Source organism: Pteropus vampyrus, unplaced genomic scaffold (assembly GCF_000151845.1).
Source record: "Pteropus vampyrus isolate Shadow unplaced genomic scaffold, Pvam_2.0 Scaffold212, whole genome shotgun sequence".
In the NCBI taxonomy this organism is placed as follows: domain Eukaryota; kingdom Metazoa; phylum Chordata; class Mammalia; order Chiroptera; family Pteropodidae; genus Pteropus; species Pteropus vampyrus.
In genome coordinates this window covers 1054517-1065982 of record NW_011888993.1, presented here as the reverse complement: position 1 = coordinate 1065982, position 11466 = coordinate 1054517, and the positions used below count along the sequence as shown (strand labels likewise).

Genomic DNA, 11466 nt, shown 5'->3' with positions numbered 1-11466 from the left:
ACGTCCCACAGAATGACAGGCCTGTACTCCTCCAAAGGGTCAGGGCTGTGAAAGACAATGGCTCAGGCTGCCCTGGGGGAAAGGAGACCCAGGACGCATGAAACCAAATGCAGCGAGTGGTCCCCCACTGGGTTCTGGAATGGAGGACAAGTAGCTTCAAAAGGCGATATTGGGACAACTGAGGACATTTTCCCATGGGCTGTATATTAGATATTATCGTAACAGTGTAAGATTCACCCTCTGCTTCCATGATGGAAGTATTTCCTATTTTCATAGGAGATACATGGGTTTGGGTGTAAAGGTGCACAGTATCTCCAACTTACTCTAAAATTATTTAGAAATATTAAGAAAAAGAATGTGCGTATTGTCTAAAGAATATATGATATTCTTTTAGATTACGCTTACAGAGAAATACAAAGCAAAAGGTTAACCACGGGCAGAACTAGCACACAGGTCAGCCAATTTTTTCTGCAAAGGGCCAGATAATTTTGGCTCTGAGGGCTGTTGCAACTCTGCCCCGCTTCCCCCCAAGAAAGCTGCCAGAGACTATAGTTATAGGTAAATGAACAGGTGTGGCTGTGCCAACAAAACTTTATTTACTTTATTTACGAAACAGGCATAGGTAATTTGCTGACCCCTGATGGAGATGAAGGACAGATGGGAGCTCATCGAAATACTTTTGAAATTTCTGTAGATTTGAAATATTTTCAAAATAAAAAAAAAAAAAAGTGAGTGAAGAAAATATGGATTTTTCACTTTGCGGTCGAGTGTGTCTCTAAATATCATTTCCCGTTAAAAGGAAACGAGGCTCTTTGGAGAAACGGCCGAACGCAGAGCTGGGCCTGGAAAGCACAGGATGAGCCGAAAGCATCTCGCTGAACTCCACACTCAAGACCACCGGGGTCACATCGAGGGGACCGAGGAGCCAACTCAAAGAGGGACGCCTGGGCGCCAGGCCCTATCGGGAGCCGGAAGAGGCAGGGGATGTCCTGCCCCAGTGCCCCCAGAGGGAGTATGGTCTCCAAAATTGGGAGACTTTGTTTCTATTCTTTTGGGCTGCCCAGTCTGTGACATTTCATTATAGCGGCCCCGGGAAACTAATACAATCCCTGGCCAGCACGCCTCTAAAATGTCAAGGTCATCAAAACCAAGGGATTCAGAGAAACCATCAAAGCCAAGCCAAGGGGAGCCCGGGATGTGATGGCTGGACACCACCTCCTGCCCAGAGTGCGTGCCTTCCCAAACAGCTCTCGGTGCCGTGCCTTGCCCAGGTCGGGGGACAAGAACTTTGTTCCTTCCTTTTCCGTGTTTCCACCCCACCTGGGACAGGCGACCGGAGAAGGGACTGGGGGTGGGGGGGCGGATAAATAGGACACCCCTGAAAAATCATCATTCTCCAGAATGTCATTTCTTTAATGTCTACTCCGCAGGTGAGGGAATAAATACAGTAAGTTTTAAGATGCAGGGCGCCCAGCCCCCAGCGTGGGAAGGAGGGGGATGCCTGTGAGCCTCAGTTTCCTTCGGCTGCAAACCAGGACAGACGCACTTTGAGCCACGAGGCTCTGAAAGGGACACGGTATTCCAGGGTTCTTTTCCCCCCAAGAGAGTTACTCAAACCTCAGGCTGGGAGATGGCGTGTCCTTCCGCCAGGGGGCGCCAGAGTCCCGCGCCTCGGCCCAGAAGACCAGTTCCCCGTCCCTGGGGTGTGTGTCACCCCCACGGGACTCCACACTCATGCCCAGAAGCGAACGTACCCCGAGGTGGGGGGGGGCCCTGAGAGAGCCCCACCCACCTTTTCCTCCACCCTGGCATCGCAAATGGCCATCGTGCTCCCTTTCCAAGGTAAAACTGACTCAAGGGAGGGGACCCCAGGGGCTGTCCTGGCAAGGGGCAGGGAAGGGAGCGGCAGCGACTGGCCTTCCATTCCCGACTCACTCGTGGCCCTTCCTCCACCCGGGCCTAGAGCGACAAGGGACGCCCGGGCTCGCTGGGCGCCGGCCCTGCCCGCAGGTCCCGCCTGCCACACGCGGGTCCGAGCCCCGGCGTGGCGCGGCCTGGGTCACAGCAGGTTGATCTCGTCCAGGTAGCGGGCCAGGACCGAGTCCCGCACGTCCTTGAAGACCTTGCGGATGTTCTGCGTGTCCGTGGCGCACGTGTAGTGGCTGAAGAGGCGCCGGGAGCGCGGGCCCTTCTTGCCGCCGTCGGCGCCGTCCACGCAGCCGGCGAACATGCCGCTGTACATGTCCAGGATGAACCGCTTGGCTGCCTCCGCGTCCTGCTTCGGCCCTGGGAGTTGAGGGGAGGGGGGTGGCACTCAGGGCACGAGGCTCCCAGGGCAGGCGGGCCAAGGGGAGGCTCCGCGGACCCACGTAGTGGGCAACTGAGGGCTTCAGGTACCCCGGGAACCACCTGCCCGAATCCAGCAGGCGGGCGCCACCTTTTGTCTTTCCAGCCGGTCACATGACTCGGGCCCAGCCAATGGAAGCATCGGGCTGGAAGCATCACATGACGCGGGATGGACCAATGAGCCTCGGTTCTGGGACTCTGGGCAGAACTGTGTCGGAGAGAGACCTCCCCGTCTCTTGGCGGAGCTTGGAGCTCGGGGGAAGGGAGCCTGAATCTGCAGAGACAGGCTGGTGCGGATGGGGAAACCGAGGCCAAGAATGGGGAGGTCTGGCCACGGGGACGAGGCACATGGGCCGCTGTGCTCAAAGCATAGTGTGAGTTAAGGGCCCAACGCTTGGCCCTGCTACTCGCTGGCCGGGTGACATTGTTAGTCCACATAACCTTTGTGAGCCTGTTTCCCCATTTATCAAATAGGGATCGGAATAGCCCCCGGCCCCCCACAGCTGTGAGGGTTCCATCATAGTGAGGGTGCCATGCCCAACAATCAGCAGCCTTCATGAGTGTGCGTCTGCGGTGTTCCTTCAGAGAGGCAGGTTAGCGGGGTGGTTAAGGCCTGCCGGCTCGGATTCCAACGGCCTGGGTTGGAATCCTGCCTCTGCCACACCCTGGCTGTGTGACTTTCGGCAAGCGACTGCCTCTCTGAGCCTCAGTTTCCCCATTTCTAGAGAACGAGTCCTACCGCACAGGGTTTTAAATGAAGATTAGACACGTCGACGTGTGAGGGTGCCTCTGTGCATGTTCCCTCTGTTAGCTGTTGTTGGTTTACTATTAACGTCACAAGTATTATTTAGCGTAGAGGAGGGAAGGGCCGAGAGCCAGAAGTTGGCATACAGTGCTCCAGCCTCTTTGACGGGGAGAAAAGGATGCATGGTGGGGGTTCCCTTTGACCTGAAGGGAAGCAAGCAGTCCTCAAAACTATCCACTTTATCCCTGTTCCCAAACTGTCCAAGCCATGGTGCCCTCTAAGTGCTGCTCCGCTCGGGAGGGCATGAGGGGGGTCCAGGCCACCATCCTGAAACAAGGTGACATCTGTTGCCCGGCCCCTGAGTCTTGTGGGTATGATTGGCAGGGATTGGCCATGTGGGCTCTGATGAGGTCAGGGGGTCACACCCAGGATGACGTCACCAAGGCTTAGGACATACCAAGCATGTCCTAAGGGCTTCATCTGCCACGAATATAGAATTGTGTATTGGGGTGAATCGTGTTCCCCCCTCAAATTCGTGTCCACTCGGAACCTCAGAATATGACCTTATTTAGAAATAGGGTCTTTGCCGATGGAACGAGTTAAGTTGAAATGCGGTCACCCTGAACTAGGTGGGGCCCTAAATTCAGTGATTCGCGCCCTTGGACAAACAGGAGAGACGACCAGACACAGAGAGAAGGCCGCGCGTGACGAGGGTGGCAGAGACCGGAGTTCTGCATCTATAAGTCGAGGAACGCTAAGGATGCGGGCAACCACCGAGAACCAGGAGAGAGGCCTGGAACGCGGATCCTCCCGCAGAGCCTCCCGCGCTCGGTGAGACGCGACGCGAACCTACGGGCTGCAGGTGCAGTGGGAGAGACGGCGGCTGCATCAACGGAAACGGAGCCGCGCGCCTTGGCCAACCTCGTTCAAGGTCGGTCGCGGATTAAAAAGAAATTGCTATCCGGTTAGATATAGATGAGACGACTATGAAAGACTGGAAAGAGGGAAGTTTCAAGAACCTAAGCAGATTTTAGAAATGGCTGTCGATGCTCCCCGCTACGGTTTACGTATGGACGCGAACTCGAAACGAACATGTCTCTTCGGAACCCCCCGCTTTGAGCAATTGCGCGTACGAAGGCTGAACCCTCCCGTCTTCCTGTGTTCCCCTGCGTGGGCAGGGGAACGTGGCTCTGGGGCTGCGGGTCTGCGGTCATCTCAGGAGCCCCACGTCCTCCGGGCTCGGGGAGGGCCCGGCCTGGCGTCTCTCCCTCAGGAGGGGCCGGGAGGTGAAGGGCATCGAAAGGTCTACAGCACTCACCCTGGAAACTGGGGAAGTAGGTAGCCAGGTGGGAGGTGGAGATCTTCTCCTCCAGGATGTCGGTTTTGTTGAGGAAGAGGATGACGGATGTGTTTTTGAACCAGGGCAGCTCCAGGACGGTGCCGAACAGGGCCAGACTCTCCTTCATTCGGTTCTGGGTTGGGGGACATAGGCAGGTCCTTGCTGCAGTCGGCCAGCTCGGCCCACACAGGAGCCCTCCCGTCCTGCCCAGCCGGGTCTGAGGGGTGTGGCCGGCTGCCCACCCACTCGTGTGCCCGACACAGTTTCTGTGCCTCTGCTGGTTTGACTAGCATCCCCCCAAAACTCACGTCCACCTGGAATTTCAGAATGTGGCCTTATTTCCAAATTCGAAGGTGTAATTAGTTAAGAAGAGGTCATATGGGAGTAGGGTGGCCCTAAGTTCAATGACCAGTGTCCCCGTAAAAAGGAGAAATTAGGACACAGAAACGCACACAGGGAAGACGCCATGCGAACATGGAGGCAGAGACGGGGCGGTATGTCTACAAGCCAAGGGACACCATAGAATGCCAGAGTCACCAGAAGCCGGGAGAACCTGGAATGGATTCTCCCTCATGGCCTCAGAAGGAAACCAGCCCTGCTGACGCCTCGATCTCAGACTTCCGGCGTCCAGAACTTGGAGAGACACCCTTCTGTCGTCCCAGCCCCCCGCTTTGTGGTCATTCGTTAAGTAAGGGTGGCCCGAGCAAACTAGGACATCTCGTGTGGCTGGATCTGAGCAAGAGCTGTCAGAACGACCTCAAACTCGTCCTGTCTGATTCAGTGCGAGGGTGGAAATCGTAAGGTCGCCCCCTCGGATGCCCAAACTGCCAGGTGAACCTTTAACCACTAAGAGTGCACACGCCGCACCTGGAGGCGAGCCCGACCTTCATGCCGGTGTGAATCAAGGGAAGAGGTCGCAAAAGGAGACCGATCCACACCAGCATTTCTGAGAAAAAGTGTGATGTCCTTGCAATGTGACGGTATTCCCAGGACAGCCTGCGTTGTGCTTTCGGGGGTCTGTGAGTGTGTGTGTGTGTGTGTGTGTGTCACTGGCAACACTAACACTGTGGATCCGAGACTTGGGGCTCTGTGGTCTGATCATGACAGAGTGGAGGGGGAGGCTCAGAGCCACGCCAGACACACTCAGGCCCGCTCACGAGTGGCTCTGGGCTTCGACGCAGCTGCAGGTCCCTGGGCCAGCGGGGAGGAGAGCGGAGGAGAGGGCGCCCCTGCATTGGCCCGCGGTGGCCCCTCACCTCTTGGTTGTCCTCCTCCAGGCACTGGTCATACTCGCTCAGGGAGGCCAGGTAGATGAGGGCGATCACGTTCTCGAAGCAGTGGATCCACTTCTTTCGTTCTGACCTCTGGCCCCCGACGTCCACAATCCTACCGGAATGGCCCCCCTTTCAGAGCTCAGGCCTAAGCAGGACCCCACGATGTGGCACCCCAGACCCAGTCACTAGCGGCAAGACTAGGGGCCGGCCCGGGGCCCACACCTCTTGTGCGTTATTATCTCGTTTCACACCCACGGGCAGGTATCACTATTACACCCTTTATACAGATGGAGAAACCGAGGTGCAGAGGCGAGGGGACTTTCCCGAGCTCCCCCTGCCCTGGGCTGCCTGATTTCTACCCCCACGGTGGAGGACAGCAGGTCAGACACACGGAGTCTGCCCTGGTTCTGGCTGGGTGCTCCAGGGGAAATGGCAGACTGGCTCTATGACTCAGTTTCCCCATCGGTGAAGTGGGGATGCAGTGTTCTGGCTGGCCAGGGGAGCGTCCAGTGGCCACACAGATAGGCAAGCAGCATCCCTCTGTGTGTGGCCCGAGGCGAAGGCCCGGCCTCCACCCCCACACGCCACAACAAAAGCCTGAACCCTCCCGTCTTCCTGTGTTCTCTTCTAAGAAATGTGGGTCACCGATAAGCCCTGCGTCATTTCCCTGTTTCCCCGGGGATATGACCGTTACTCAGGCAGCCGACAGGAAATGCCAGAGGCCTCAGAGCAAGAAGGGACCTGCCCCACTGAACAGGAGTGGCTCCTGATCCCCTAGACCAACCCCTCTCAGGCACCGGGCTCCCTCAAACCCGCACATCCAGAGTGGGATGTGGATGCAGTGGTTGACAGCGGGGCTCTGGAGACTGAGAAGAGGTGGGGTACGCCACTTGCCAGCCTCCCAACTCAGAATCTCAGTTTCCTCTGAGCCATCACTCCATTCATGATGGCCTAAGATATACTCAAGTCTCCCACCTAATAATCCCCTCCCCAGCCCAGTTTTCCGTGTGAAAGTCTCAACCTCTATCTTCAATCCTAAACTTTTACCTATCCATCCACTCATCTATCACCCACCCACGCATGCATGCATTCATGAATCCACCCACCTGTCCACCCATCCATCCATCCATCCACCCACCCATCCACACATCTATCCATCCATCATCCATCCATCCACCCACCATCTATCCATCCATCCACTCACCTGTCCACCCATCCATCTATACATCCATTCATCCATCCATCCATCCACACATCTGTCCACTCATCTACCTATCCATCCATCCATCCATCCATCCATCCATCCATCCACACATTTATCTATCCACCCATTCACACATCTATCCATCCATCCATCATCCATCCACGCATCCACCTACCCACCCACCCATTCATCCTTCCATCTTTCCAGCCATTCCCCCACATTTACCAACTTCCCCTCTGACCTTGATCTAGTCATCACTAGAAGCAGGACACTGAAACTCAGCCCTAACCTTGTAGGATTCTCCATCTAGTGGAAGAGACCCATGGCAAACAGATAAATTATGAACATTCCCAGAAAGGACCATTGCAGAGGCCAGAACAGCATGTTTGGGGTGGAGGGAGAGTGGTCCAGGGAACTGAGAAACTCAACACACGTGGGCCGAACAGAACCCTGCACCCTCCTCCACAGCTGCCTGCCATCAGCCCACAGACACCGAGCTTGCTAAGGTCCCAGATGAGCCTCTAACTGCCAATCCCAGAAGCCTCCTCTCCCGCTGTATTCTTCCTGGCCTCTCCTTGGCTTTTGACATTGGCCATCATTCTGCCTGGACGCCACCTTACTGCACTGGCCACCCACACCTCTGCCTTCCATCTCAGGCCTGTGTGCGTCCAGCCGCCTCCCAAATGCCCCAGACTCCTCAGGCCCAACGTGCCTCAAGGACTCCATCATCTATCTAAACCCCGCACTCCACCATCACCCTACCCATCACCTTGATGGGAAACTTGGGGGTCGTTTTCGACTCCGTGCTCCAGTGCCCACACTCACCTAGTCCTGCCCATTCTAGATCAGAAACATTTCTTGTATGATCCCCTCACTCCAGCCGCATGGCCGCCGCCCTGGCCCTTACCAACCCCTCCCGTCTGGACCACGGTTCCCACCTCCTCCTGAACTCCTGACCCCTAGCCTCACCCCTCCCTGACTGCAAGGGGGATCACCTTCTGAGCTTCCCCAGCCCAAACCCAGCTCTCTGGCACAGCCCTGACCACACGGCCCGTCCCCCTCTGCCCAGCAGCCCCTCAAAGGTTGGCGCTAGAGAACTCCTACTCATCCTTCAGTGCCCTAACACCAGTGTCCCTTCCCCCAGGAAGTCCTCCCCTCCCGGAGCTCCGGTGCCTCACTCTGGTCTCCCAGGCCCCAGTGCTAATGGCATGGAGGGTGGCAGGTGTCATGTCCAGCTTCGCCTCCTTCAGCCTGGAAGCCCCTTGAGGGCGGCTCAAGGCCCCAGCGGCTTTGCCCCTCCTCCAGGAAGCCCTCCCCACCACGCAGGCTGCGTGCTCACCGCAGGCTGGTTTTCTGCACAGAGAAGCAGTATTCGTTGATGCCGGTGGTGGGCATTCGGCTGCGAAGCACGTCCTGGGCTGTGGGGACGTAGTCTTCCTCGGTGATGCGCTCCAGGTGTGACAGGTAGCTGGGGAACGAGGAGCCCTGAGCCCCGCCCTGCATCCTCCCTGGCTCCTCAGACCCGCCCCCGCCCCGCCCAGGGCCCAGTGAGGACCCTGCTAGAGGAGGAGACCCCCCCAGGAGGAGCCGGGACCTCTGGGGCCTTTGGGTGGCCCAGGAGCACCACCCTGAAGCCATGGGAGCATCATGGAGGAGCAGCTTCACCCTCAGAGCAGCCCGACCCCAAGGACCGTGTGGCCTCAGGAATAGCCTCGCTGGGGAGGGGCATCACCCTGGAGGAGCTGTCACCCAGGAGTGGCATCGCCCCCCAAATAGTGATGGCCTCGGTGCAAATCACCCTAGACGCCCAGCATCGTGCCGAGGAGAGTATCACGCCCAGCATCGTGCCGAGGAGAGTATCACGGTGCGATGATGAACAGTATCACTCCAGGTACAACTTTACCCCAGGGACAATGTCACCCCGGGGACAATGTCACCCTGGAGCACGACCATCCCATAGCTGGCCTGAGCCTGACAGCACATCCCCGCGGGGGGAGCCGGCCAGCCTGGGGCCCCTCTGTCCAGGCGCGACCCTGGAACTGGATCTCCGCGGACCTCGTCCCTGCCTGCCACCGTGCGCAGCGCCCACCGCCAGCGGACCCCAGACTCACTACACCGCTGAGTCAAGTAGGTGGAACTCGCGGCGGCGCTCGTAGCATGCCTGGATGCCGGCGTCCGTCCACAGCCACTGCATGGCCACCGCGTAGCGCTTCTCGAAAATGGTCACTTTGTAGGGGTCCTGGCTCATGACCAGGCTGGCGTGGTGCTGGAGGGACAGACGGAGCTGGTCAGAGCGGCCTCCAGACACTCCCGCGAGCCCCCTTCCCCTCCTTTCCCAGGGCCCCCTGGAGTCTGCGCGCCCCCTGCACACCTGGTGCGTCCTGCTTTTACCCACGAGGGAAAGCGCCTGCGCGGCACGAAGGGCCGCGGAGGGCGTGGCTTCCTGAGGACCCCAGGGGATAATGACCTTCCCGGAGGGTAGGGCACTTAGCACCTCTTAAGGACGGGGCACCCCTCCTGCTCTATCAAAACGCGGTTCCTGGACTCCTAGGAGACATATCCCTACGGCCCCCCCCCCATTTTACAGATTAGACCACTGAGGCACGAGAAATCAAGCAACTCGCCCAGGTCTCACACCAAAGTAGAGGCACATAGCAGCTCTGTGGGACTGGGTAATGAACGCCTGGGTTATTTGTGAACAACCCCAGTGTGGGAGCAATTTAAAAGTTTGCAGCTTGTGTGGGCTGAATCGTGTCCACCGCCCCTGCCCTCTGCCGATTCCTATGTTGAAGTTCTAAGTCCCAGAACCTCAGGATGTGACTGTATCGGGGTGGGGGGGGATCTTACAGAGGTGATCAGGTTAAAACGAGATCATATGGGGGGCCCCGATCCAACATATGAGTGGTGTCTTTATAAGAAGAGATTAGGACAAAAACATGCACGGAAGGACGACCTCGTGAGGACAGGGAGAAGACAACCATCTGCAAGCCAAGGAGCGAGGCCTCGGGAGAAACCGACCCTCCTGACCCCTGGATCTCAGACTTCCCGCCGCCAGAATTGTGAAAAAATAAATTTCTGTCGTTCGAGGCCTCCAGACAGTGGCACCTGGTTCTGGCAGCCTGAGCAAACTAATATACAGCCCGAAAATAAATGGACTCCAAAGTTTTAAAAAACACGATCAAAATGAATAATAATTTTAAAAGCAAAAATGAAGACAAACATCCCTCTGAAAATGCAGAGTGACGGTTATCTTCAGCGAAGGCCCTTAACGTGCTCCGGATGAAGTGAACGTGAAGTCTTTGCTCTTAAAAGACAGGAGACTGGAAATGATAGGAAGATGTCCGCTGTCACCGTTTCTAATTAACACTCTGCGTAGGTCCCAGCCAGGAGAAAGAAATGAAAGGTGTCAGGTTCGAGAAGGAAAAAAAATCACACTGCGCTTATTCACAGATGACACGACAATACGTAGAAAATCGAAAACAATCTGGAGATAAACTGTTAGAATAAACGAGTGAACTTAACAAGGTCCCCAGACGCAAGATCGGTAAACAAAAATCAAATGCCCGTCTCTATACTAACCACGAACTGGTGGAAATTTTTTAAAATTTAAATCCCATTTAGGACGTGGTTCCATAGTGTAGCGGTGAGCACGTCTGCTTTACACGCGGAAGGTCCTGAGTTCGCGCCTCAGTGGAGCCACGGTCCATGGTCTACGGCCATGCCACCCTGAACGAGCCCGATGTCTGATCTCGGAAGCTAAGCAGGGTCGGGCCTGGTTAGTACTTGGATGGGAGACCACCCAGGGAGACCAGGTGCTATAGGCATAAATAATAATAAATAATTTTAAAAAATTAAATCCCACTTATAGTAGCATCAAAAGATAGTAAATATCTGACAATAGATGTGAAACTAACAAAGCTCTCATACACAAAATGCACAAAGAGTCTGCTACAAATCGGTATAAAAAAAAAGCGAGGAACTACACTTTGTTTAAACGGGCAAAACAAAAAAAAACAAACACGAAAACAAAACATGGGCAAAATATCTGAACAGTGGCTTCATAAGAAAAGACTATCCAGTGTCCGACAAATATGGAATAAGGTGTACGACCTCATTATTAATCAGATAAGTGCAAATCAAAACCACAATGAAATACTACCAAACACCCAAGAGAATGGCTCAAACGAAGTGACAGACAGTCTCAAGTGTTGGCAAGGGTGTGGAGGAAGTGGAACTCTGTGTACTGCTGGGAAACTGTCAATCGCTATGATTACTCGGAAAAGTTTGGCATCTCCTACTAACGGGATCGTACACGTCCCTTATCATCCAAATCTACTGCTCGGTAGATATCCGATGGAAATGCATATATTTGCAAAAAAAATATATGCAGACGATCCAAATGTCAACATTAGGATGGATAAATAAAACCACGGCATATACTTTTACGGTGGAAATAAACCACAACTATGCCCCAAAAGGTGGATGAATCGCAGACATACTGTACAGCACCAAAAGCCAGACATGAAAGAACATTCTGGAAAATTCCAGAAATTATGAG

General features: G+C 55.4%; 1 protein-coding gene and 1 pseudogene across 1 annotated transcript in view; one reads left to right on the top strand and one right to left on the bottom strand.

The window, feature by feature from the left end:
- Positions 1–577: 577 nt before the first annotated feature.
- GNA15 (G protein subunit alpha 15) overlaps positions 578–11466 on the bottom strand; it is a 19768-nt gene continuing 8879 nt past the window's right edge. The window contains exons 3-7 of the mRNA XM_011372660.2: positions 9020–9174; positions 8248–8376; positions 5687–5816; positions 4410–4563; positions 578–2286 (exon numbers count right to left, since the gene is read on the bottom strand). Of these exons, the coding sequence (XP_011370962.2) occupies positions 2060–2286; positions 4410–4563; positions 5687–5816; positions 8248–8376; positions 9020–9174 (795 nt within the window). The 3' untranslated portion in view covers positions 578–2059. The remainder of the gene's footprint in view (positions 2287–4409; positions 4564–5686; positions 5817–8247; positions 8377–9019; positions 9175–11466) is intronic.
- Positions 10617–10732, top strand: LOC111747137 (annotated as a pseudogene).